Raw genomic sequence first — 27,974 nt, forward strand, 5'->3', positions numbered from 1 at the left:
GCAGCTTCGTTTCCCGGAGGTGCGGAGGCCGTTCCGCACGCGCGAGGGCCGCAGCGCCTCCCCTGGGCGTCCTCCTCCTCCTCCCGCCGCCAGCCGAGGCGGCGCGGCCTGGCCCGGCTCGACCCGCTCCCTATGCTCGTGGCGGCTGCGGAGCTGCGGGTGTGGGAGCGGGCAGCGCCGCCGCGATGGAGGAGTGACCGGGAAGGTAACGGCGCGGGGTGACGGGGACAGGACGTGTACACGCGGCGCGGGGTGACTCAGCCCCGGTGGTGGCGGGGGCTGGGCCTGCCCGGCCGTTGGCGGGGGGCGCGGCGCTTCAGTGGCGGGGAAGGGGCGGTGTGGGCGCCCACGGGCGTCGCCGCTGAGGTGGCGGCGGCGGGCTCCCTCGAGTCACCCGGCCAGTTCCACTCAGCCCCGCGCCGCCTCCTTCGCGGCCTTGAGGCTTTGGGGGTCTGGGGGTGACGCCGCAGTCGACCGGCCCTCGGCGTGCCTGCCCTCCGTGAGCCGGGGGTCTGGGGGTGCGTGCGTGCGGCCGCAAAAAATACGGGGATTTTTCTCCTCTCACGTACGCCGTAGCTCGCCGTGCTGCGGCGGCTGCCTCGGTAGCCGTCCTCCGTGATGGCCCGGGTGGGAGGGGGAAGTAACCGTAAGCTTGCAGTGAGGGGAGGGAGGGGCCTTCCCCACCTCCATATCCCGCTGCCCCCGGTGGTGTCCCGCCGTGGGAGAGCTGCCGCCGGGCTCCGGGCGGCCGCAGGCCCGGCAGGAGTGCTTTGTCACTCCGCAGCGGCCCCGGGGAGGGGCTGAACGGGTTAAGTTGCAGCCCCGGTGTCTTCGCCGCAGATGTGGACGCGGTGGGACGCGAGTGCCCGATCGCCGCCCTGAGCTGAGCCACGCAGCGGTGTTGGCGCTCCGGCGAGTGGGGGCTGGGTTCCTTGAGCAGGCTGGGGGGAGCAAGAAGACCTTACTCTTCACAGGGAATTCCTGGCCAGTAAGAATGTGCCTGATAGGAAGACCTAACATGTCACCTTCAGAAATAAAAACTTTCTAGTCCAGTCGAAAAGTTCTCGAAGTAGCTATAATTACACAGCTGTTCATTTTAACCGTGTGTTAAGTCAGGGTAAAAGCTCTAGAGCCTGAGAGTCTGTAAGTATGCTCAAGATCTGCAGCAAGCAAAACAGATCAAAAAAAGAATGTGAAAGGTGATCTTTTACTGTCTGTTTTATTAGAGAGAAAACCTGAGGGACTTAAGATGAAGCATGTCACTGGCTCCCTGCGTGCTATCACAATCTTGTAGATATCTAAAAGGAGTGCTGTCGTGAAGTACTCTTCAATTGCTAATTGTTCCCCGGGTTAGCATCTGTAGTTAAAGTGCTTTGAATGCTTTCATTATTAGGGCATATCTGGACCCAAGTTACACACCCTTGACCATGTTAGTGGTGTTAAACTGAGCAATCTTCCCCACTTGAACTGTGGCTACATATTTTTTTTTTCCTGCTTTCCTGTATGGAACTAGTTTATACTATCAAATGCATTATAAGTATTTGATAAGTGAAAGGGAAAAAACAATAAGAGATATGTATACCTGTATGACTTCGCTGTTAAGGAACTGCACCTTCCTAATTAGTCATATAGATGCCACCCATCATAGTGTACTGCTTAACAAAAAAAGCATCTCTACATAAATAAGACAATGCTTTCCACACTTGCATATTAAATATTAAAGTTATTGCTTATTTTTTATAAATAAAACTTGCTTTATTGATATACTTGATGTTATAGCTGAGTGTACCTTGCAATGGGTTTTGCAAACTGTGGGTACTATTAAAATTGCAGTTCAGGTTTGCTTTTGAAGTGTTACTGGCTGGTAAAATAGATCTGTAGGGGAAAAGCTACCAGCTTAACTAAAACCATATAGCACAAGAAGTTATTTTGTTAGCTTTCTCAAAAGGCTCATTCAAATAGTCTAACTCATTAATTGCCTTCTAGAGTTGGCTAGTCAAGCTGAAACTCTTAGAAAAAGATGTATGATAGAAAATGAAATTTTAAATATACTCATGTTAGCATGATTTGCATTGCTGTTAATTAAACAAGTGAAGAGAATACATGTTTGAGCCAGGTTATTTTTAATAGCAAAACTTGTCATCCAGGTGTAGCGGCTTACTGCCTTTTGGGCAGATAATGTAGTGACATCAGCAGGAAAATATGCTGAAAATATGCTTCTGTATATTAAATGGTTTTACTTGTATAACTCTGGGCCAGACCCTAATCAAAAGATTAAAAAAAAAAAAACAAAAAAAAAAAACCCAAAAAAAACCACAACAACCCGAAACCGAACCAACCAACCAACCCCCCTCCCCCACGGCGGCATTTTGTCTTTATTGTAATCTGGCTGCTTTTAGATGTCGATTATGGGGAAAACAAGGTGGGGGCTGGGGATGCAGAAGGAGAAGACTCAGCAGAGCAACTTTAATCCCTAAAGGTTTTGACCCTGAGGGGGATTGCTCTGTGTCATAAGGCAGTGTATGAAGCTTGTTTTGCCACGAGTCATCGCTTTGTTCCAGATTTTCTGGTTTCTATTGGGCCACAACCTGCAGGGTTTTTTGGTACGAATTCAATTTTACTTTTTAAATGGCTTTTCGTGGTGCATTTTGTTACAGTGTATTCTGTAATGAGTTTTATAGCAATGTGTGTCTGTTACCACGTTAAGTTTTGGGCTCCCTTTTTCAGGCATGCTTGCTGTTAGTTGTCACTGTGCCACCTTTCTTCTAGTGGGGGAGGGTGAACAGTAGAGCATGCATAAGACATGCAATACTAAGAAATCAGAAGTGCTACCTATAGGCATGTAGGCAGCTTCAAACCACAGCTCCTTTGTATTTCATCTCTTCCTCTTGTCTGCCTTCCTTTCCTTTACCTCCTACATGCTTATGTAAGAAGGCCTTATTTCAGGCCTAATTAACTATGTTGCTGGGTGTCTGTGTGTGAGCTTGGAAGGATAGATGGATTTTTGTCCCCTCTTGGTGTTTAACAGCATCCTAGTATTTGACAATTATTTTTTTAAAAAAATTCTCTTCTGTTTTACCATAGCATTGCAGAATAGCCTGCAGAGGCACATAATCTTTAGAACATTTGCCTAGTTTACTTTTTAATTTTACACTGAATTTTCTAAATAAAAATCATTGCTAGTAAATCAGCACCCATTACCAGGCACAGAAAACTTTTAGTAACTCAGTGTGATGTATTTTGTCGTTAATGTCTAAGATATTTCTCTTGTGTGTGCTTGTTTTAGAGGAAAGACCTCCTAATGGCTTTGCTCCCCTAGGGGAAATACTTCATTAAATGGGTTTATGAAGCATCTTAATAATATTAGAGATTAGTAGCTTTTTTTTTTGCAGTTGTGAAGGTTGTGGTGGGGAAAAAATACAGCAGTCTATAATTTAACTAGGAGATTTATGCTTATGTCATATCTTGCTGAAATCTTCTCTGCATGCTTGAAATTTTAGTTCAAGCCTTTCAGTTGAATAGTACAACATCTTGCCATTTCTCTGTTACGATGATATTAGCTCTTTTCAAGATAATTGAAATATATGGACACTTTAAATTTATTTTATTCACTAAGAAGTTTGGTACTATTAAAAGTTTATTAAAGGACTCAGAATACTGATATCTGTATCAGAACTGTGCTTATTCATGTTTTGGTGGACTATGTACTATATGTTTGAGATTTGTGGGCAAATTTCTGTGGTTGTTGCTGTGCTGCTTTTAATTTTTGTTGTTCTGCCGAACAAATAAAGTTTCTCTTTCTCTATTTGCAGATGATTGTAGTTTCCTCTCTAGAAGTGGGCAAACGAGTTAGGAGTAGGAAACAAAAAGTATAGCAATAGAGATGGATGAACAAGCCCTTTTAGGGCTAAACCCAAATGCTGATGCAGACTTCAGACAAAGAGTATGTAATCAACTTACTTATCTCTTTAACAATTGGGAGTGCTATTTCAGTGCAGTAGTCTCATATTTCCTTGGGCAAGGGGTTGTGGGTTTGGCTAGATTTTTTTGGTTAACCAGTGTATAGGGTTCATGGCAGAAAACAAAATTGTGTTGTAAGCTGAAGGTCCTGTGTCACCAGTTCTGTGAAATTACACTTAACGTGCATAGAATTTATTTTTCTGGGCTCTGACTCTTTAAGTTCTTTGTACTTATTGCTCAGCCTCTTTCAGAGGCTCCATACTCTCCATCCTCCAGAGAATGGAAAGCAGCCACTGAAAACAGTGAGTTGCTTGCAATTGCCCTTTCAATTCTTAGATGATATTTAGTGTCTTTTAATGAAATCTGTGTTTGTAACTGTGGTGAAGCTTGTATTAGCATAGAGTAGGTTAAAAAAGTAATTGTGGTGCGTGGTAACAGTTACTTCATAAGAGAGATGCTGCTATGAAAAGGTATCACAATTTATGTAACTATTTCATGAATAAGTGTTTCTGTTTACTGATTTATCGAGTTGATTCAAGTGTCTACAAGATAACCTCCAGTAAAATCTTTTAGAAATGAGGATGATAATACCTTAGGTTTTGTGTTCATGAAACAAATCTGGAATGTATAAGAAAGTTAAAAATTTAGTTTGATGTGGCTAATATTGCTAAGCAGCCTGTTAAATACATTGGTTCTGGATGTTTGTCCTTTTTGAAAAGATAGATGTAACTAGTCTTTAAGTGTTCTGTTAGTAGAATATCACTGTAAAAGTTGAGCTTATAGATTATTGACCTTCTAACTATACAGTCTGCCTAACCTGGAAATACCTTTTATAAAAGGTGACTTACCTTTTCACTAATCGTGTAAGATGTAATATCCAAAGGAAGTATCGAACAATTTCTAGTAAAACTGTTCAGTATTAGAAAATTACCTGTACTATCTACAGGAAGTGAATTTTTGTTTTAAGAACTTGTTTCAACTTACTAAATAATTACTTTGGTGAATGGAGACAATTATGAAATAATGCAAAAAAAAAAAAAAAAAAAAGCCCAGTAGCCAGAAAACCCTCTTGAAATACATGCATTCACAGAATTGAAATAATGTTGTTAATCTAATCTCTGTTTCAAAAGTTACTTTATTCTTTTGTATAACAGACCACACTTAATCTTAATCCAATTAGATCTAGTTAACTGTTGTCAAAAGCTTTTTAGAAGTTCTGATAAGCACTTGATTATCTAAAATTTGGTAGATTTTTTTTTTGTACTCTGTAATAGATTCCTAAATTGACAGTTGTCAGGTGCTCAGTGTTTGAATATTTCTTGAGCTTGAGGTGTTGAATACAACTGTGGTGCAGTTGTTTTCAGTGAAAAATCTAAATCACTTTCTCTGTAGAATTTGTGGAAAGAATATTAACTTGGATGTGACCTTCCACCTATGTGTAAAGGCCCTGAGCAACTTCTAGTTGACCCTGTCTCCAGAGGTCCCTTCTAACCTCAATATTTCTGCTTCTGTGACTTTAATATTAAAGTAACAAAAATATTTGTATTGAATGTAAAGGGGAAATGGGTACCTGTAATATTAGCATTTGAAGAAACTCTCTTGTGTTATGGTAATTAGGGAGCCATATAAATACTTGGAGGTATCCAAATACTGTTTGGTTTTTAGAGGGAGAGCTGTTCAAATGTGAGTCTAGGTGTGAATGAGGTGTCTTGCTGTGTGGTTTGCATCTTTTTTTAAAATGAAACTTACTTGGATGTTTGCAGGCATTAGCCTACTTTGAGCAGCTGAAGATATCCCAGGATGCTTGGCAAGTCTGTGCAGAAGCATTAGCTCAGAGTATATACAGGTAATGCAGATCATTGTTTATTTTCATTAGTAATATGTTTGGGTCTGGTTTTAGCTCTGCAGCATAATAGGCAAACTGTACATTGCTGAAAGTTAATATGGTCTTCATGCTATTTTTACTATCACAGTGGCTTCTATATAATGCTTTCTGTATAATGTATAAATAAAAGTCCTTAATTTTGTAGCCTAAAGACTGCTGCTTTATGAAATCCAGGGAAAAAGAATGAGTTCTAGTGCTGTCTTTTGGGGAAGAGTGCTGAAAATTTCCCATGATAAGACTATAAGCTTTATGTGTAGTAGTCTCAGAAGCGGTTTCTTGCCCATATTCTGTGGAGTAGGCCATCCCACTTTTCAAGATGAGAAGAGTGTCTAGTCACCGTAATTTTTGCACGAAGTTGTGTATTTAGATCTCAGATGCTAGGTTGTTGCTGTATTGCAGAATAATTCAAGTTGGAAGAAAACTGAGATGTATATTTCCTGAACAGCAACAGTGATTTATAGTGAATGCTTTTTTTGTAAATGAATTATCAAACTTCTGATTCCAACAGAGTATGCAGTAACAAAACCATACAAGATTTGAAAACAGCATTTTATAATCTTTACCAAAATACATTATGATTGTTACAAATTTTCAGATTAGATAAACTCATGGGTAAAATTTTAGATTTTTTTTTTTAGATTAGCTATTTTAGAATTTTAGATTTTTTAAACTTATTTTTTCATCTAGTCTAAAACTTGTAATAATGGGGAATGTTCCTTCCTAATCTATACCTCAGTTTGTCTTTAGCTTTGCTCTTTGAGATGTAATGTACAACTTAGTGTATTAACAGGCCATGAATGTATTATTGAAGCCTGACAGATTTTTATAAAGACAGGATACAATAATCATTGCAATTTTGTATGTTCAGTACTGAAATCAAAGCATCACAAATTGGTGGCTATAGAAAAGAAGATTATAATATCAAACGTAGATATTAATTTAACAGTTTCTTTTACCAAATGAACTGCTCAAGTAGTTGTCATTTTTCCTTTGAAGTAATAGCAGTAGCATTTTTTCTGGTGCACAGTAATTCTTGATTTGCCAAAGGAATGACCTGGCTGTAATATTTAAGGCTTTTTTTCCTTCCCAGAGAATTGTACCGTATTGCCACCAGTAACAGCAATTTCTTTTCTTTTATAGTGATGATCACATCAAATTCTTTTGCTTTCAAGTTCTTGAACATCAAGTAAAGTTCAAGTGAGTATTCTTTTTTGACAGCAGCCTTATACATCCATTTAATTTTTCCTGTTTATTCTGCTTGTGGAGAAACTTAAAATGGTGTCTGTCATCTCGGTGTAGTTGATGAGGTAGTTTTAATCTGGTCCAGAGGACGTTCTTGTATTTCTTCACCTTTTCCTGGGAGAAGAGTAGCTGGGTTTTGAGCAGCATGTTTGACTTGGCTAGTCTAACACCTGTGTATGGCCCAACACAGTCCCAATTACCAAGGATTGCTTGAAACTTAGTCATTCCTTTCTGGAGATTCAAGCCTTACTCTGTACTCTCATTGATTTTTTCAGAAAAGAGTCCTGCAAGCAGCAGCCTTGCTCAGTACAGGGTTCTGGGCTTCAGACAAAGCTCTATTCATTCAATAACCGTGACAGAGATGTTAAGAGTCTTTTCACTGAATGGTGTTTTCATTGAATCATAAATTTAGGAAAAAATACTTTGAAATAATATATGACTGTCTTGGAATATCATCATGACTGGTTGCAATACACTGAATATGTGGGTCAGGCTTTAGATAGGAATGAGATCTATTTTGCCACTGATTTTCACAATTATGTATTAGAGTAAAAATGAAAGGCTTAATTTTCTGTGATTTTATTTACCTGATTTTACCTCATTGTCCATCTTCCTCTGCTTGTTCCACTCTCGTCACCTGCTTCCTGCAGTATGTTTTCTCTTGTTTTCCTGCTTATTTTCTCAAGCATTTTCAGTGAGGTTGCTTTTTTCTTCTTACTGGTTACTTGTGACAGGAACACTGGAGTTGCATTCAGCAGTTATTCCTGTTAAGGACTGTACCAAACCTATAGCTAGTTCTAGTGCAAGCTGAGCTAGTTCTGGGAAGGAACATGTGTGAGTAGTACTTGAAGTGGGCTGGGTATAATGTCAAATTTTGCCAAGACTGTATGTATGACATAAAGCAGAATGACTTGTTTGCTTTTTTGTTTTGACGTGTCTGATAATAAATGTACTCTAGGTCAGATCAGTGAAGGACTTCCTTGTGCTCACTATTGACAGTCTTCATGTAGTAAACAAGTCTGAGCATATACAGATGTCTCTTCCTTCTCCCCATGGCTTATGGTCAAGCATGTATTTTTATCAGGGTCATAAGTCCTGTCCCTGAGACCAGCCTTCCTGCAAGATTCTTATTTTTAGTCTTCAAATCAAAATTTTAACATGCAAGTAGCTGTGTAAATTGCTTTTCTAGGAACCTTTCATTTACCTTAATGTGCAGTATTATGTGTAATATTAAAAGAGTTTTTGCCTCACTGAGTGTCACACTTGTCATGAGGCATGTATTTTGATGTCATTATGCTTTGTTTCAGATACTCTGAACTTACTGAAGTCCAGCAGCAGCTAATTAGGGAAACACTTATAACATGGCTGCAAGCACAGGTAAGTATGTCCCTTTGCAACAATCTTACATAGTAGGCTAATGTAAGGCGATGACTGTGGGCTAAGTGTTTAATCTGTCACTTGAGTTTAAAGATGGCTTCCTGAAGATATACAGTATCTGATGGCTAAAAGCTTTTGATGTGCCAGTCTTCATTAGAGATTCATTAAATCAGACATTGTAAAGAACTCTGTGCTTGAACTTGTTACTAAACATAAAACTCTTTTAAATCAGATGATGATTGTGGTTTAATCAGTTGTAGCTGAAATAAGGAGTATTAAATGTTTCCCTTTTAGAGATATATATAATCCAGATTCCTGATGTTCTTGACTGGAGAAGGAGCAGTAATTCTGTTTTTAAGACCCTCCTGGCCTAGCTCCTGTCTACTTAGAATAGCAGACGTTTATGAATTAACTGCATTACTTGTCTGTTAGTAGCCAGTGCTTTGCCATAGTATTCTTTCTTGTGGAATTAGTTATGTAGCTGAACATCCAGTATCACAGTTGGACCCAAGAGTTTGTAATGAGCAGAACTGTCAAGTGAGCATATACAAGTCTTTGCCTGTACCTGCCATTATCTAGTTATCATTCCACTTCTGTATTCAAAATTAACATAGTTGCTTTGTTTGTAGAAAACCTAACAGTAGGAAATGGAATGTAATATAACTTGAAAAAGAACAGATCATTGTGGAATGGATTAAATTGCTTTTAATTTCTCTTTGTGGCAACTGTTCCCCTTAGGAGGAGTTTACAGGAAATGAAGGAGAGAGAGGGAGATTGGTAGTGACAGATTCTACCCCACTCCCCCAACAAGCTTAGTTTTAGAAACTTCCTTTACTATTCTTAAAGCTAACATCTAACATAGGCACAAGCTAGCTACAAGAGGACTGTAACTTGTTGTCTGGAAGTTCTTGTTTATTCCTTTCACCAAACTGACAGATTAGCTTTTAGTCTTTGAACAAACAGTACACTTAATGTCTTAGTACTGAATTAAAGACTTAGGACTGTATCACCCAGAGACAATGTTTTCCCTGTTTCACTACGATTTAGCTAAATTTTCTTCTAAATCCTTGGAAAGGTAAGGTTTTTTATTTATATCAGTCAGGAAGAGAGTTAGTATGTTTATCACTGTAGATATCAGCAAGCATGTATTGTTCTTCTCTAATTTAGTAAGAATATACAAATAAAATATCTTGTTTCTACCAGATGCTGAATCCCCAGCCTGAGAAGACTTTTATTCGCAACAAAGCAGCGCAAGTCTTTGCATTGCTTTTTGTTACTGAGTATCTTACAAAATGGCCCAAGTTTTTTTTTGATATTCTATCAGTAGTTGACCTTAATCCACGAGGGGTGGATATGTACCTCAGAATCCTGATGGCTGTTGATGCTGAGCTGGTAGACCGGGATGTTGTTCATACATCAGAGGCAAGTTGTTATTTTGCATTAACATTTTTTTAAATTTTCTAAAAAGTTATCTTACTTCAATTAGAGCAGAAGACTTGCAGATATGTTGGTGTTTTCCTATGGCAACTCTGCCTTAGAGACATTAGGTGGTTTAGATCCAAAAGCTGTAAGTTGTTTAATGGTTTTTATGATTTCATACTTTCTAGTTAATGTATTTTTTACTTGAAGAGCTAGCAAAAAGAAGACTGATGGATTGAGTTAACCAATTTAATGTTTGACTGACTCATTTTAAAATGTTAATTTCTTCTAGTGCCTCTTTTAAGGAGTTCTAAAATCAAAAATCCGTTTAATGGTTTAGAGGGCTTTTCACCTTTGTCTGCCTTTCTTCAGTGTTTGGGCATTGTGGTAGAAAAAGAGCAAAACCTATACTTTGGTTTTATTTCTTCCAAGAAAAAAATGTGCTCTCGTTGGGTTTCTGATTTGAGTTATTTATATTGCTAGGACAAGTGGTGTCTGGTAGTGGACACAAAAGTGCTACTAATTTGACAAGATGCTAATCTATGACAAGTCTGATTTATCCTTTTTCTGTATTGATAGGAGGCTCGTAGGAACACCTTATTAAAAGATACTATGAGAGAACAGTGCATTCCAAGTTTGGTGGAATCATGGTACCAAATCTTACAAAACTATCAATATAATAACTCAGAGTTGACATGCCAGTGCCTTGAAGTAGTTGGAGCTTATGTATCCTGGATAGATTTGAGTCTCATAGCCAATGAAAGGTAAGGAGTTTTTTTAATGTAATGTGTTTGCAAAAATAACATTGATAGCATGCTTATTGTATTTCTATGAAACAGAATTAAAATGAATCTTTGAAAAAGGACTTCATATATAAATCTTTGGAGTTTTGGGGGTTTTAGTAGAGTGATTGACTTTGTAAGCCAAGCCAATATAATGGCTGAAATAGACACTAGACAGTTTGTTGGGTTCTCATTAAAAAGTACATAATGCTGTGTTTAGTCAGTACAATAGACTTTAAAACTGTCTTAGAAAAAGCAATTGTTGTAAATATGCACAGAAATAATATAAAGTTTCTATACAATGCTACTGTGTACATATAAAAAAATTTTTTTTTTCCTCTGAAGGTTTATAAATATGCTGCTAGGTCACATGTCTGTGGAAGTTCTCCGGGAAGAAGCCTGTGATTGTTTGTTTGAAATTGTAAATAAGGGAATGGACCCAATTGATAAAACAAAATTGGTTGAATCTTTATGTCAAGTATTGCAGTCTGCTGGCCTCTTCAGTATTGATCAGGTTTGTATATTGATTTTTAGAATAGGAATGAGTCATAGGTTTCCAACAGTTCTTTAATAAGCAAGTGAACAGAAAACTATAAAATGACATCCACAGATTAGGGAGAATTAGTTGTGCTTCTGCATCAAAGATAAACACTACTTATAGTTTTCTCATACTCAAAAGATTGTTATTAATACTCATTAATTAAAAACCCATTGCATTTTGTTTGTCCTTAGCATGGGTTTTCCATTTTAGAAGCAAAGTATTATTTCCTCTCCTGAAGTGTCGTGCTTACTGTTAATGTTGCTTCTGCATTTTGTTGCCTTGAATTTTCTCTTCTGAGTGAATGATTCTGTGATAGGTATTGTAGTCCAGGTAGAGCTTTTTATGGTGATGCATTAGATCAGCTGTGCATTATTAGGTAGGGGAAAGAGCTTTTTTGAGTGCATGTATGCTGTTCTGTGTATCTGCACCATCAGACGTGAGGCTTGAAATTCCTGGCTATAAGCTGGAAAAATACACCTGCTAATCAAGTACACGTTCCCTGGCAGTTGCAGTGTTTAAAGGACAGCTGTTTGCTACCCGCCATGCAGAAAGAGGAGCCAGTCCTTATGAAGTTGTAGTCCTTAGATGGCAAGACAATTACCTCTTTATTTTGAAGCCTTTGTCAAATTTGTATTCCTACTAAAATGCAGAAAATGTCTGTAACAATCTTACCTCAGTCTTTCTAAGGAAGACTTGTATTCTGCTTTTGTACAGTTATGGCAGGGAGCAAAGCATCTGTTTGGGTGACTGGTCTAGGGGTACTTTTCAGTTTTGATCAATGTATTTCTGTAAAAGCAAGCCATAAATATTTAATATTAACTCACTCTTAAAGGCAGTACTGAAAGTTACTTGTTATCAGTATTCTGGTGAGCTACAGCTGTTAATTCTTTACAGTTTTCCCATAAAAAGATTTTCCTCTTACACAGCCTAAGATTTATGGTATGAATGTGCTGCTGTGTTTATTTTGAGCCTGCTTCTTGATGTAAAGTAAAAAGAGAAACGAATCTGCAGAGGCGAAGCAAGTTACTGTTGTATTATGGAGAACAGCCAAATCTGGCATTGCTTTAATTTCTTTCTCTCCATTCCCTGGGGAAAAAGAACCAGGCAATTAAACTTTCCATCTAGCAGGCAAATGTTGGTTTTACTATTTCTACATGCTAGACACGAGTAGAACAGTCTGTAAGCTCATCCCATTTAAACATAAGATCTGCTAGTATTTTTAATTGGACGTCTTGTCTTGCAGGAAGATGATGTGGATTTTCTGGCCAGATTTTCTAAGCTGGTCAATGGAATGGGGCAAGCATTAATAGCTAGTTGGACTAAACTGATAAAAAATGGTGACATGAAGAGTGCTCAAGACACTCTGCAAGCTATTGAAGCAAAAGTGGCCCTAATGTTGCAACTGCTAATTCATGAAGATGATGACATCTCATCTAATATCATTGGCTTTTGTTATGACTACCTTCACATCTTGAAACAAGTAAGTACATCTGCCTTCCATTTAACATTGCTTTTTGACATATGATTTAGTTTGATTTCTGTGGGAATATATGAATCTCATACTATGTGCAAGCTGACTTGTGAAATAGTTTTTTGACTAGCCTTGAGAATATTTAATGGCTGTGGTCATGTTATTTCTGTGGTGGTGTTAGAAATCTGAAGAAATTGTGTTAAATGTTGTGTTAAGTGGGAAGAAGGTTTGCAGATCATATGGCTGTTAAAGCAAACCTGTCTTTTCCTATTAGACAGCAGTAAAGGAGTTACTGTACAAAAAATAACACTTGAAACTTATTTTGCAGCTTTCTGCACTTTCAGACCAACAAAAAGCTAATGTAGAGGTAAGTACTTTGTACTAAAGATCCTTTTTTTCAGTAACGCTTTGGGTCAGAATCTTTCATTTTGCTAAAATCGTGTTTTGTTTCTGTGCTTTGAAATGTGCAATGTGACAATAATTAAAAGGGAAGACTTGAAAGTAAGGACAGTATGTTCAATCTTCTGCTGAATAACTACAGCTGTTTCTTCAAATAGTAAACCTATATTGAATTGTGTATGAAGATGAAAGCTATTTTAGAGCTGGTCTTCCCAACAACCCTTAAGCACATGTTGGTAAGCTCCTGCACAGTCTGTACTGTTGATAGGGGATTCTTAAATCAAGGTAGAAGAGGTGGATATTTTTTTCCCTGAAGCTTTGTATTTTTATTAAAACCTGCCCTAATTCCAAAGGATTGGAAGTAGTGTGGGAAGGGTTGTCATAAAATTTGACCCTTGATAGTATCATAAGTTAAAGTTATGAAAGAAGCTGCAATCCAAATATAATAGTTGTACTTAGAGTGAGCAGTTATATGTTAAGTGTTACATTAAACTGTACATTTAAGTTTAAGCTTAAGTTTATATATAAAGCATTAAGTTAAATAAGGCTTATGTCTACTTCTGGAGGCAGTAAACTTGTTTGGGGTTTTTAGCACAGTCCTTTTACAATTTTTTCTCCTATGACCCTTCTGCACCAATATGGATGAATTAATTTAGATGCTGAACTGGTTAGATCGGTGCAAGTATTTTGTAAGTTCATACAGCCGATAGCTGTGATTACTTTTCCTTTACGAAGAAAACTAAATTCTGTACCTGTTCTAACATGAAAAGTTGAATATAGATAATCGGGGTCTAGATTATCTTGACCTGGTTTTGTCTAACGTCTGTTTAAACTGGATGAGGTAACACAATAAGAGAAGTTTGATAACATCACTGAGTGTTTTTATTTTTGTTACTATGTCTCGTTTGTTCTTATAACTGGATCAAGCAAAATTACTACTGCAGTGCACTTAAGATGCTTAAAATTTGAATATGTTACTCTCTGGAAGTCTGTTTTGTTAAATTTGCGTTCATACTGAAGAGCTTTGTTAGAATTATTTCTTAATTTTACTGAGCAGCTCTTGAGGATTTGTGTTAAACTGAGAAGTGATCATACCATTCTTTCTTCTTTCAGCCGTTTAAAAATCTATTTTAATTTTCACTTGTTTTAGCTAACTGTGTGTGTCGGTCCAGGTTCTGTCCATCTTAGAAAGCGTGAATGGAATTGAGTACTCCATGTATTGTAAACATTAAATTGGAATTCTAAAAGCCTGAACTAGTAAATGCTTAGTAAGATCAAAGTGATACCTTTAGAGTTTGAGACTTCAGTAGAGATGAGGTCAAGTCTATTGCTCTTTTAGGACTTACCAACAGTCCCTACTAAGGTGAAATTGCACGTCAGTGCTTTAACCGATCTAACAACTTGCTGCTGCTGAAAAGGGAAGGTTTTGCTTTTCTCACTCGTTTGCTGCTCCTAGCTCTTACTGTTGGATTCTTTGGTGAACGAATTCAGCTTGTTAACCTGTCCCAAAAAAAAACCCAACCTTTAAAGGATGTTGAGTTAATAGAGAAGTTAATATTACAGCTAAGCTGACCTGTACCTTTCAAATAAGATCTTGGACAGCCTGTTTAGCTTCCTCTACCTAGTTCAGTCATCTTAATTGTTTTATTTCCATGTGAAACAAATGGCATAGATTACAAGCAGAAAACAAAGCCAGGTAATACTGTCAGAGACTGAGAGCTCCAAGTTATCTATGCTGTGTATCTGGAATGGCATCTGTGTATTGTTTAGATATAATCAATCTGTTTTAATTTGGACTGTTAATTCTTCTAAACCTCTGAAAATAATAATTCAAATGGGATTTAAAATATTTGTAAGCATTTAACACTTGATTTAATGTTTCCTTTACTGTAGGATTTTAACCATTGCTTCTTATCATTTGTCTGCTTCTGTGCTTACAGTTCTGTTTTTATCTTAGGCAATCATGTTGGCTGTTATGAAGAAGTTGACATATGATGAAGAATATAATTTTGAAAATGAGGTATTGTGTTATATGAGTAAATGGGCAAATGCAATTTAAATTGCATGTAGTAAAACCTGCTCATGCTTTTAAAATCCATATTTTTCATAGACTTAAGGATTTGAAGGTAGGAAGCAAAGATATGTGGCCTGATTATTTTTTTCCCTATGTGGAAAGCTTTTTCAACTTTTAGGCATGTCTGCATTTGAAAAAATAACATAGTCAAGGGCTATCCAAGCCAGTTCAATTAACAGGGTGTTTCTGGCTGCATTTGTGCAGAACTATTCCTCAGCAAATATGGCTGTGCTGTTAGCTAAACATAGCTGTTGAGCTGGCTTGTTCAGTGTAAGTTTGCATGTTTCTGCACATCACTTCTGTCTTGCAAAAAGACTTGGGAAACATTTTGTAATGAAACTCTTTGGGATGTTGTTTGACCTACTTCAGATGGTCAGACCTCTGCAAAAATAAGCTAAAAGCATTGATTTCACTTTCCTCCCATGCTTACGTCTCTTGTCAGCCAGCAACAAAGATTGTCTATGTTAGACTTCACTTTTGCTCCAGGCTGTTCAGAGAGCTCTATAGTCTTAAAAAGGTTAGCTTAAACTGTATGCAGTCCATCATAAATGTTTCTGTCAGTTTAATTTTAAAACTAAATTAGATACTGAGAAAGAACACCTTTGAGGAGTGACTCAATTTTCAAGAACTGGGTCAATAAGGCTTTGCCAAGAGCATTATTTTTTTTCTTGTACTTTTGGCTAGTTTTCAGTTTGGAAAGCCTTTTTAATGTTTCTGGACTGAATGCAGTGGATTTCAACATATTACAACCAGCCAAAAAAGAAGCCTGCTGTTATGTTGCAAGAGCATAGGGTGAGCATTATTGAATTCTGAGTGTGGTATACTGTTCTCGTAGGTACGTTTTTGTTTTAAGTGTAATTGTTTAAACACAAAAATACAGACTTCACTGACATGTGAATGTTTTGTAGGGGGAAGATGAAGCAATGTTTGTGGAGTACAGAAAACAGTTGAAACTCTTACTGGACAGACTTGCTCAGGTCTCACCAGAGTTACTGTTGGCATCTGTCCGCAGAGTTTTTAACACTACGCTTCAGTAAGTTGGGTTTTTAAATGTGTGTACGCTATGCCCTTAGCTTTTTTGCCTTTTGTAACGCTCCGAGTTTGTAAGTAATGTGTGGTGTAGCAAGGGAAGCCAATTGATAGAATTGAGCTTGTTACAACTTCATGATAAATATAACTTTGTATAATTTTCCTTCAGCTGTTTAGAAAGAAAAAGCTCTCTTTTTGTAACATTAAAGGGTGGCTAATTTCTTTTTCCCTAGAGTTGTTACTTGATCCTAGTCATTTATGTACAAAGCAACAGCCATTTGGGCAAGTGTTCACTTTACACCTCAAGGAAATGTTTGAGAGATGGCAAATATTTTTGTGTATTGATGCTATTAGAAAACCAAGGGTGGATAAGGAAAAGAAACAAAGTGAAGTGTTTTTTTGCAAAAAAGAGCAGAACCCATCGTGGTAACTATGCATGTAAATGAAGAAACATTATTACTAGTTGCCTGACGAAAGGCCAGTTGTGTGTATTCACGTAGGACTCCGGTATTGTTGGTGGCTTCCTTGTACCTTGCTCTTTAGTGAGCCCTCATTTTAAGTGAAGCTGAATGGCTTGTCCGTGGGCCATTGTGGGTGGTTTTGTATCTAAATAAGCACTTAAAGAAATCTGTATCTTTCAGGTTGAAACTGGTAAAAGAAAATTGGTAGTGCTGTGGTGAATAGGTGATGTGTTTGTGGATAGTCTTTGAGAAGCATCCTGAAATATTGCCTAGTCTTACAGTGTTTTTCTTAGTTTAAATCTGCTCTTTTTATACTGTGCATCTGAAGAAGGCTCAAAAGAAAATACTTCTGTGGTGTAACTGTGATTATTTCATAAGCTACTACAGTCTAACATGATCTTCATATTCCTTCTCTAGGAATTGGCAGACTACGCGATTTATGGAAGTAGAAGTAGCCATAAGGCTGCTGTATATGTTAGCTGAGGCTCTTCCTGTATCTCATGGTGCTCACTTCTCTGGTGATGTTACAAAAGCTACGGCTTTACAAGACATGATGAGAACGGTAAGCATGTGTGGTGTGGAAGGTATTTAAAAATGCTAATAAAGACTGGAACACTCTAGTTCAAATGGTTTATCTTAATTACCAGCATGTCACATTGTAGTCTTGGTGTTACAAGGCTAAAGCATTAACTTGCTAATGCTTTTTATTTGTAGCTGGTGACTTCTGGTGTCAGTGCCTATCAACATACATCAGTGACCCTGGAATTCTTTGAAACAGTGGTTAGATATGAAAAATTCTTTGCTGTTGAACCTCAGCACATTCCAACTGTTCTAGTAAGTTTCATCTCATTTACATTTTTGACTAGATAAGTTCTTTAGACTTAGGAAGTTTTCTTATTTTCTGAGGGTCACTAAAGAAGCTGAGTTTCTTAAATTGTTGAATGATTAGATTTTCCTCCTGCCTTGTTTAGGGATTCTAAGACAGATATTTTCTCGATTGCAGATGGCATTTTTAGATCACCGTGGTCTTCGCCATACAAGTCCCAAAGTACGAAGTCGAACAGCTTACCTCTTTTCCAGATTTGTCAAGTCTCTTAAGTGAGTAAAGCTGTTACAGATGTAACCAAATGGCACTAAATTTACTATACATAGTCCTTCTGTACATCACAGTTGTCATTGAAACAGGCTGGGCTTCAAATGTACTGCAGTAAAATTAAGATATCAAAACAGTGCTCTAGCAGAGTTGTCCTATTGTGTGATACTAAGGTGGCAGTGGAAAAACTCACAGAACAAAGAACTGGAATACATATGCTTAGCTTTAGATGTTAAAACTGATTTAACAGTGTAAATGACTGTTCTGCTTTTCCTCAGTGAACAGTTAAGAGTGAGTGAATCTGAAGACTCCCAAGAGTAACTCTTCCCTGTCCCTGACCAAATTACAAATATTTACAGAATTTATACTGATGACATTTTCTCAGCGTATTGGAGCCCTTCAAATAGTCCTGTCATGTTGGTCTTATTTCTCAGGCATGCGTTTAATGTAGAGGCAGGAGATGATTCAGATTTCAGAAGGAACCTATTTTTCACCTGTTAAGTGAAATATTTTCATTATCTGGAGTAGGGCTATTTATGTATATTAAAAAAAAAAAGGGGGCGGGGAAAGAAAGAAATGGTTTTTTCCCACTCTGCCCTGGATTTGTTTGGCTTACCACAGGTACTATCTATCAGCCAGATTTTTCTACAAAAGTGCTTTGATATTTAAAGGGGTGTTCTATACTGCGAGGGTAGTTTAGGAGTCTAGCTTTACAGCTTAAAAAAATGTCAGAAAACCTGTAAAAATGCACATGCTTCTAAGTAGTTATGTACTTGTGTTTTACCTCAGTAAGCAAATGAATCCCTTTATTGAAGATGTTCTGAATAGAATACAAGACCTGCTGGAACTGTCTCCTCCTGTGAGTATTTACAGCAGACTTTCCCAATAAATAAGGTTTACACTTGCTCGTTGGTGTGCCTGAATACTTGTTAAATTATAAGCTTAGCACGCAAACATTTAAGCATAAATAATTGTTCTGCTTTGGTGTGAGATCACTGCCATGCTTACATTTATACCTAATTTTAATAATCTTATGTGGGGGTTTGGGCGTATAGTATAGAGATGGGTGTGCGTATAAAAATAGTTGTTTCTTCAACTGTATTTTTGCCTATACTTAATGCCTCTGCTTCAGTAGGAAGAGAATAAAACAATTGTACACTTACTATAGAGATTACTTAGGCATGATTAAAGACAGTGTGTAGTATCTTTTAAACTTTGAGAAGACAACTTTTGATGAAGGACATTTAGTGAATTATGCCTGTTATCTTCCATTTTAGGAAAATGGTTACCAGGCTCTGTTAAGCAGTGATGATCAACTTTTCATTTATGAAACAGCTGGAGTATTAATAGTTAACAGCGAATACTCTGCAGAAAGAAAACAGGTTCTAATGAGGAATTTGTTGACTCCACTGATGGAGAAGTTCAAAGTATTGTTAGAAAAACTGATGATGGCACAAGATGAGGACAGGCAGATGGCACTGGCTGACTGCCTCAATCATGCTGTTGGGTTTGCTAGGTAGGTACAGCACAGTGACTCTGTGTGTGTTTCTGGTTTGAGTGAAAGGGAAATATAAAGGATTTATTGGGAGGAGGGGCTGAGTTTCTACCTGTGCTGCTTTGACCTAGAAAATCATCAGTGGTTGAGAATTTATGATAGCCCAGAAGATTATTTAAATCCCCTTAAAAAAGACTGCTATGGCTGTAGATACAGGGGAATATTGAGCAACTTTATAGTAAACCAGCATGTTATTCCTTTCCTCAAAGAATTGTATGGAGCTATTTTAATCCTATGTTGTTTGTAAACTATCAGAATTTTATTCTCCCAAAACTGCCAGAGCGTAGCTACTTCATATCAATTAATTCTGTTCATTTCTTCCAGTGTTTGGTTCTCATTTTATGAAAAGTAATATTCTAGTTTAGTGCATGGATTTTAAACCATATGTTACTCCTGGTGTTATTGCTTCTTCACTGTATTGGAACATGAGCTTATATAATACTCGGTGCGTTGCTTTTACAGCCGAACCAGCAAGGCTTTCAGCAATAAACAAACTGTAAAACAATGTGGCTGCTCAGAGGTTTATCTGGACTGCTTACAAACATTTTTGCCAGCTCTCAGTTGTCCATTACAAAAGGAAGTTCTGAGAAGTGGTGTCCGCACTTTCCTTCACCGCATGATTATTTGCCTAGAGGAAGAAGTTCTTCCATTCATTCCTTCTGCCTCTGAACACATGCTTAAAGATTGTGAAGCAAAAGATCTTCAAGAATTCATTCCTCTTATAAACCAAATAACAGCTAAGTTTAAGGTATGATATTGCATAAGCTTTTGGGGGTCAAAGTGTTGCTGATATCTCTTCTGGTTCCAGAAAAATACCTGTGTTAAAACCTTATCTCACAATTAATAAGTAAGTACATTTCTAAGGCTGCTACGGGGAGACATTGTCTTCAGCCACAGTTGTACTTTGCTGGACTTGCAGTCATTGCAGTTATTAAATGAGTGGTTTTCTTTCATTAGTCTCAGAATTTTATGGTGTTTCTAAATTTTGGGGTTTAATATTTTTGAATGCTACTTGTAACGCAAAGATTTTTTTCTTATTGACACAAGTAACTTCCTGCCTCCCACTGAAGTGTTAAACTAGTATTACAAACTATGCAAGCTTTGAAGTGAATTTTCTCATTTCTTACACTGAGATTTCCAGGAGGTAGAGGTACAGGAATATCAGATCTGTGTATCGGGAGAAATATTGACTTAAAAGATGTCAATGCAGTGGTGTTGCATAAAAAAGTATGCTGAGGCTTAATGCATTGTTATTTAAAATAGATGGACAAATATGGAGGTTTTGAAATAGAGACATGATATAGTATTAATTGAGAGTAGAACTGTCAACTGATTATTTAGCAAAGGTTCCTGAAGTATAGCCTTTGTAGAGCTTTTTGGTTTCACACAGTTCGAATGCAAAGTCAACTAAATAGGTGAAGTTACTAACCTGTTGCGCATGGTTTGTTCTGTGGAGCTGCCACAAGAATATTGCACTGTTGTGAATGTGATGGGAAATTCATTGCTGTATGAGAAGGTTAAGAAGCCCTTTTAAATAGGCTTAAATAAGTCTGTCAGCAGAATGGAATATTGAAATTACTAGAAGTAGTGCATTTTGTGAGCAGTAGAACAGCTATAAATATACCTGAGTGAATCTAGTATGTGGACCTCTGGAGTATCCCATCTGCCAGGCAGAGAGAAAGAATTGTAAAAAATCAAGTATTTCAGAAATTATGGGGGAAGACTTACTATTTTAGTCCTTTTAGCAAGTTATGCTAAGAGCAATTCAAGATAACAGATAACTAAAAATAGTCTGTGAGGTGAGGCAGGTAAAAAAAAAAAAGTCACAGGAGCAAGACTGGACAAATACCTTATGGAGGTGTAATTAACTTTGATACTGTACCATTCTTGCCACAATATGTTAAAGATCCTAGCTTCAGTAGTCTCACCTTGAATATTTTCAACGTACAGTAAAGTGATTAAAGATAAAACCTTTATTAAGCATTAAGAAACTTAACATCTGAGTTGCCTCTTTATGGAACTGTGTTGTGGCTGAATAGCACAGACCTTCAGATTTTCAATTGGGAATTGTTCAGTTAATTTAGTGCCCTTATACTTCTCACTGCAAGTAGGATGTAAATGATAAACTTATCCTGTAATGCTAGTAGTATTTCAGCTCATATATCAAATACCTGCTGCCAGCTTTAATGTTAGAGATGCATTTTCTGTTGTAACTATAATGACCTTACAACAGTCCCCCTTGGTATTTCAGGGGATTTGAATTAGTGTCTGTCTGAACAGGAGGATGAGAAAGCCTGGAAAAAAAGCTTTTGTTCCTACTCAGAATGAGATTATATAGACCTAGGTATTTTTGTGCAAAAGATCGGTGGCGTGTAAGTCAAGATGCAGTAATGTTCATGGTGACTGACGTGATTAATTTTGTTATAAGTAGTTGGTACATGAAAATAGTAACTTTAAAGGTGAATCAAGCTGAGAATTGTAACGAACCTTTAAGATTTAATGCTGAAATGTTCAGTTGCTGTAACTGTTGGCGTTGATGCCCTCTTCCAATTTCCACAGACACAGGTTTCACCTTTTCTGCAACAGATGTTTATGCCACTGCTTCATGCTATTTTTGAGGTGTTGCTCCTTCCAGCAGAAGAAAACGACCAGTCTGCTGCTTTAGAAAAACAAATGCTACGGAGAAGTTACTTTGCTTTTCTGCAGACAGTAACTGGCAGTGGAATGAGTGAAGTCATAGCTAATCAAGGTAAGTAGTTCAGTTTCTCAAAGGATAGTACTATGGTTATTCCTCTCTTAAGTTTTGTCTAAAATCATTAGCCTAGTTCCTGTCAAGTACTATTAATGATGTTAAGGTAGAATGGACTAATGTAAATACAGTATTCCAATTACCTGTTGTGCAAGAATTCAGGTTTGTGAATCCTGCCGTAATAGGCATGTTCTTCCCATTGATCTTTTCAGTTTATATGTGATCACTGTGTCTAGGAGGACAAGAACAGTGTATCCATCCCTGTGCATCATGGTATTTGGTGAATCAGAGATCATACAGTAATATAATAACATATAGCAGTGTTCAAACTGTTGGGTGAGGCAGCTGCCAGTATTTGTTGTGGTGTTCATTTTCTGAAGGACACATGAGTAACTCCTGTCATTTGTTTACTACTATAGATATCAAGATCAGAGGATAGTAAAAGGCATCATGTGACTTATTATATATGTAGTTACCAGATTTTCCTTGCCCTTAGTGGCGAAATGCAAATTAGTGCTTTTAAAAGCAGGAATTTAAAGTCAAATGTCCAGTTGCTTGATTCTTTAAGTAATTCTCTTGGTTTGTATTTCATCAGAATGGCATGGGGCTTTGAAAAGCTTTGAAGGGACTCAGCTGGTAGGTGGAGCTCAAAATTCCTTCCCCCCATCCTAAAATGATGGGTGGTACCTGTGGGAAAGAGTGGCATTAAGCAGTAGTGAGAGCTTTCTTGAAAGACAGGCATTTGGCAGTTGTGACGGGCCAAGAAATTTTTTAAAGAACCAAATGGAAATAAACATTGACGCAACACAGAAATTTTGTGGTGAAAGTATCTTTCCATATATTGGAAGGTAAGTGCTGCTGAGTTTTAATTAACTCTACCAGTTTTGTGTAGAGAGGAGAAAAATTTGTAAGCAGGTCCAAGTACCCTGCTTCACCTTTGGAGATTTTAATTGTTCTTCTGGCCTTTAATACAAACAAACTTTAAAATAATAATAATAATGATTATAACCTAAATAAGAGTTGTCTTGCATCGTAGGGGAAACTTCCCAAAAATATTTGAGATTTGTGCAAAAAAGAGTTATTTTGAAGTTGAAGCATGTCTTCCAGGTCAGTATTTATATGAAATACTGTAAGAGCACAGAAACATTTTAGGCTGCAAATTGAAATGACAAGCTCATTTTAATGTGTTTAAGGTGCAGAGAATGTGGAGCGTGTGTTGTTCACTGTCATTCAAGGAGCAGTGGATTACCCAGATCCTATTGCACAGAAGACTTGTTTTATTATTCTTTCGAAGTTGGTGGAGCTTTGGGGTAAGGCTGTCTATTCGTAATTTCTTTGCAGCTGCTACTAACCATGAAGCAATAATAGAATATGGAATGTTGTTTTTCTTCTCAGGAGGTAAAGATGGACCAGTAGGTTTTGCAGATTTTGTCTACAAGCACATTGTTCCTGCATGTTTTGTAGCACCTTTGAAGCAAACATTTGACTTGGCGGATGCCCAGACAGTACTGGTGTGTATTACGGACTTGGGTTTTTTGCTTTCATTCTTGTGGGGCACATTCAAGCTAATAAACCTACAATGGCCATGTAGTATCAAAGATCATAATCATCTCACAAATGAAATACTTTGTTTTTTATTGAGGTACCTGGATGATTTAATTATTGAATATTGTGGTGCTGTCTTCTGTAGTTCACCTATGCTCAAAACCAAGTTAGCGAATCACAGATCTGAGTATTTAGCATTGACCTATGTTACTTATTAACTCGTGTTCAGTGAAAGTGAACACACATTGGTGGCTGTCCTTTAGTTCATTTTGGGTTCAGCTATGACAATTTTTTCTGGTTAGAGTGGAACAAAAATTGGGAGGTTGAGGTGTTCAGTTAATATTGTGTGAGAGGAAGATGAGGGAATAATGGCACGAACTAGCCCTTGTTTTCAGCCTCGTTAGGTTCTTTGGTTTTAAATATTTAACCAGTAGACTAATTGAACAGTCTAATGTTATGTATTACATTGCAGGCTTTATCAGAATGTGCAGTGACGTTAAAAACAATTCATCTCAAAAGGGTAAGTTTCATACTATGCAGGGAATAACTTGTAGGTTTCTTTCTAGTGCTTTATCAATTTCTAAAAATTAGATACTTACTAGAATGAATTACTACTCTACTCTTCGATAAAATAATAGGATGACTGTAATGCTGTGCAAGGACACAGGATCCAGTAGTTCTACCACTTGATAATTACTGCAAAATACTGACTCTTCATTAAGGACAAAACTGCTCGCTTGATTGTTACTGTGTTTAATTGAAGAACTGGCATTCTTTCACTTTTCAGTGTAGTACTTAAACTGACATAAAAGAGCAATTAGAGATGTACTATAAAGTACTTCTGTGAAAAACAAAGGTATCTTTTGATGTATAGGAGACCACATTGAAAAACATTGATGGAAAAAAGTGATTTATGCATTGTTTAATGACTAAAACACTGTAGCATATTTCCATTTTTAATGGCAAATGAAAGAGTTTCTATGTTTTTGTTACTGTTTCCAGATATGCCCTTTAACTTGCTGGTTAATGCTTTTCTCAAATGCAAGTAAAAGCCACAACTGTACAAAAATTGTGAGAAGTTATAAACTGGCAGAGAAGAGGCTTGTTTTTTAATTGAGGAGAGCTTCTGAGTTTGTTCCTTTCTCCCCAAAAGCAGTGAAAAGATAAATACATAGGAAATCCAGCTTTAGTAAATAACTTCCTGTTAAAAGTACTCTTTCTTTTAATACTACAAATACAGGAAAGTGATGTGACATCTTTTCCCCTCGTATGAACTGTATACCATATTCTAGTTCGAAGGTAACTTCTGTGTGAACTAATGAAGTCAATTCACTTTCCTGTGGTAGATGTATTGGGTTATGTTTATATATACTGCCAGCGTACAGTAATACCTCTTCTGATGAGAGGTATCTAATCAATGCAGATATCTCTCAAAGGATTAGAAGTTCCATTTTATTAGTTTAGTCCACTGTAAATTTATGGTCTGTGTTACAAGAAGAGAAACACTACATCCAGGGGTACTTGGATACTAAATTTCACAGTGGGAGTAGTATGGCAAAGCAGTTGGCAGATGCTAGTTGCCAGGTTTGGGGCAGGGCAGGGGTGGGGTGTGTCTTTCATATGTCAGATAGTGAAATAAGGGCCGTCTTCTTACTTAACTGACTTTTACAGTTAACATGTCACGATCTGACTGGCTGTATTGTAATTCTTACTTCAGTGCAATTTTCAGTGCATTCTTCTTCTATGATACCAAATTGCTGTAGAGTCCTTAATGCCAAGGTTAAGAAATCTTTGTTTGCTATCAGCTGATAATAACATGAGCATTTGATATGCATAACTTCTCTGTAAAAGTCATGTAGACCACCTGTCTTCAGACTCTCTTGTACCATACAGTAGAGAGCTATGACTTGTCATTTGTATAAAAACATACTTGAACAAATTATGTACTGCTTTCTTTAGGGTCCTGAGTGCATTCAGTACCTTCAGCAAGAGTATTTGCCTTCTTTGCAAGTAGCTCCTGAGATAATTCAGGTAGGAGTTCTTAAAAGGACATTTGGAAAACTTACTGATCATAAATGTTAAATGGGAACAAAGTTAATACTGACAAAGTTAACCTCCTACTATCCCTCAGTAAAACTTACTGTGATATTGCGTATCAGAATAGGATTTATTTAGCATAAGGAGTAAAGTTACTGGAAGAGTACCTTGCAAAAAAAAAAAGTTCAGTGCATGTGACTGTCTTCCTACTTCAGTTCAAATTTTGACTTGAGGTAAAAGTATCAGAATAATTAAATTAATAGCTCAAAAGTAGCATGAACAATGTTGACTGTATAGGAAGTGTGGATAAAGGCTGTATTCCACACTACAGAAATTTAAGCCACAGCACTGGTTCTGCTGTCAAAAATTATGTACAATAAGTGTGTGTGTTGGTTGCATGTTTATTTTGGAGTAGTGTAAGGGTTCTCAAAAAGTGAAACTTCACACCTGACCGCTGTCTCAACATTAAGCATTGCTAGCTGTAATGGTAAGCATTGCTGTAAAGAAATTGTTAGATGAACACTGACAAGTTAATTGCAATTAGTTTGGATACTATAGTTACCAGGTCTGCTGCATTAGGAGACAATTATACTCATAGTAAGACTTAAACTGTAGAACTTCTAAGTGGTGTTAAATATATGTAAGGATCCAAGTATTATCTCTTGCCAGCACCCCAGTGTTTTCTGATCTAACTTTTTCAAGTGACAAATATGTTCAGCTGTAATCTAGAGTCACTTAGTGTGTGCGTAATTTTTAAGTGTAAATATTTGTCTGAAGTACTCATTTCAAAGCCACCAAAAGTTACTGGGAAAGTTAAAAACAACCTTAGAATCCCCTTGGTTGCAGTCCTCTTAGACAGTCGTGTTTCTGTTACTCAGCTAAAAGTGAATGTGATATCCTGTATTTGAAAATACAGTTTTTTCACCCCAGAATGCACTTGGTCTGTCATAGCCTATTACAATTTTTTTATCTAGAACATGCTTTTCTTTGGTTGCACATTAGGGAAAATACAAACTAATATCAATGGCTTTACATACGTTAGGAGCATGTAGAATACCTTGTATCTCAGTTTGCCTTGATGCTTCATTTAGTTCCTTAGTATTTTATTCTGTCTTACAGGAATTCTGTCAAGCACTTCAGCAGCCTGATGCTAAAGTTTTTAAAAACTACTTAAAGGTAAAGATTTTTTTTTATTTTATTTAAATAGCTTTTAATTCTGTTTGAACTTTATCATACAACTCAATCATGGTAGTGACCTGAAATGAAAATGAAATATTGAATTATTTAATAGTTTTTTAGCTGTAGGGAATCTTTACATAGTAAATGCGGTTACCTGGAAAGGAGCAAACAACAACAGCAACAAACCTACAACTGTAGAACTGTCACTTATCCTCAGCACCTTGCAATTTCTTCAATAGCTTGTGACTTATGTTTGATAGTTGAATAGTTAAAAAGTGATGCTATGATTGTAAAGAATGTCAGGATGCTTCATTTTTGAGGGTGTGAATGTAATTGCACAAGTCACATCCTTGAACCTAGTGTGTTAACCAGTATGTTAAACAAGAAAATGAGCTCCGTCAAGCTAATTATCTTATATGTCAACAATTCCATGTTTTATATTTCATTTGTCTTAAAATGTTTTGTTGTTTTTTTTTTTAATAAACTTTTAACAGGTATTCTTCCAGAGAGCAAAACCCTAAGGAAAGTACTGGACTCCCATGTTTCCATAATCCAGAACTCTGGTTGTTAATTTATAAAAATGCTAACTCTTGTGCCATTCAGACTGGTTTTGTTTTTAAGAAATGTTGCTTTGTGCTCACGTCAGTACTTACTTTAGCCTTTCACAAAAAAGAGAAATGCAAATCCCCCACCTGTATCTCGACCATGAAGGTATGTGACAACATGAAAATTATCTGTATACCTACACAAACTTTTCTTATGTATAGGATGATTTAAGCTTATGCTGTAACACATACAGCAATGAAATGACACTTATTTTTGAAATTAAATGTAAAAATCCCTTCAGATCATAGCAATGGTTATTAAAATGTGTACATTTTTGATACTGAGTAAAATGTTTTCATAAGACATAAAATTCATTTGTTCATGTATGGTGACATGAAAATAAAACAATCAAAGTCATTCTTGTAGATAGTCATTTTATTGAAGTTGTCTTAATGATAAAATATATATATACCTCCTATAAAACAGATTGGTTTAATAAATGATTTCATTTAAAAGTAGCATCTGGTTCTATCTTTTTTTATAAAAAAAAAATAAAACTTTATCCAGTGAAATGTTAAGTCTCTTTGAATCATTTTGCTTGACTCTTTAGAAGCTACAGCATTCTTTGAC

At 37.0% G+C, this 27,974-nt stretch overlaps 1 protein-coding gene across 3 annotated transcripts; it reads left to right on the forward strand.

The window, feature by feature from the left end:
- The first annotated feature begins 92 nt into the window (after positions 1 to 92).
- XPOT (exportin for tRNA) lies at positions 93 to 27,761 on the forward strand. Of its 3 annotated transcripts, none has more exons than XM_040597011.1 (25): positions 93 to 205; positions 3,813 to 3,943; positions 5,724 to 5,806; positions 6,986 to 7,042; positions 8,395 to 8,464; positions 9,668 to 9,886; positions 10,463 to 10,647; positions 11,011 to 11,179; positions 12,450 to 12,686; positions 13,006 to 13,044; positions 15,034 to 15,096; positions 16,059 to 16,183; positions 17,058 to 17,202; positions 17,355 to 17,474; positions 17,644 to 17,738; positions 18,523 to 18,592; positions 19,011 to 19,249; positions 19,751 to 20,036; positions 21,848 to 22,037; positions 23,231 to 23,347; positions 23,433 to 23,548; positions 24,055 to 24,102; positions 25,542 to 25,613; positions 26,739 to 26,795; positions 27,293 to 27,761. In XM_040597011.1, the coding sequence occupies exons 2-25, from the start codon at positions 3,884 to 3,886 to the stop codon at positions 27,317 to 27,319; spliced, it is 2,889 nt and encodes a 962-aa protein (XP_040452945.1). In that variant the 5' UTR covers positions 93 to 205; positions 3,813 to 3,883; the 3' UTR covers positions 27,320 to 27,761. The 3 variants fall into 3 exon arrangements, with proteins under 3 accessions (XP_040452945.1, XP_040452947.1, XP_040452944.1); XM_040597010.1 differs by lacking the exon at positions 93 to 205 and adding an exon at positions 1,265 to 1,349; XM_040597013.1 differs by lacking the exons at positions 93 to 205; positions 23,231 to 23,347; positions 23,433 to 23,548; ... (2 more) ...; positions 26,739 to 26,795; positions 27,293 to 27,761 and adding exons at positions 1,256 to 1,349; positions 23,074 to 23,224.
- Positions 27,762 to 27,974: the final 213 nt, after the last annotated feature.

The sequence above is a fragment of the Falco naumanni genome, chromosome 5 (genome assembly GCF_017639655.2).
Source record: "Falco naumanni isolate bFalNau1 chromosome 5, bFalNau1.pat, whole genome shotgun sequence".
In the NCBI taxonomy this organism is placed as follows: domain Eukaryota; kingdom Metazoa; phylum Chordata; class Aves; order Falconiformes; family Falconidae; genus Falco; species Falco naumanni.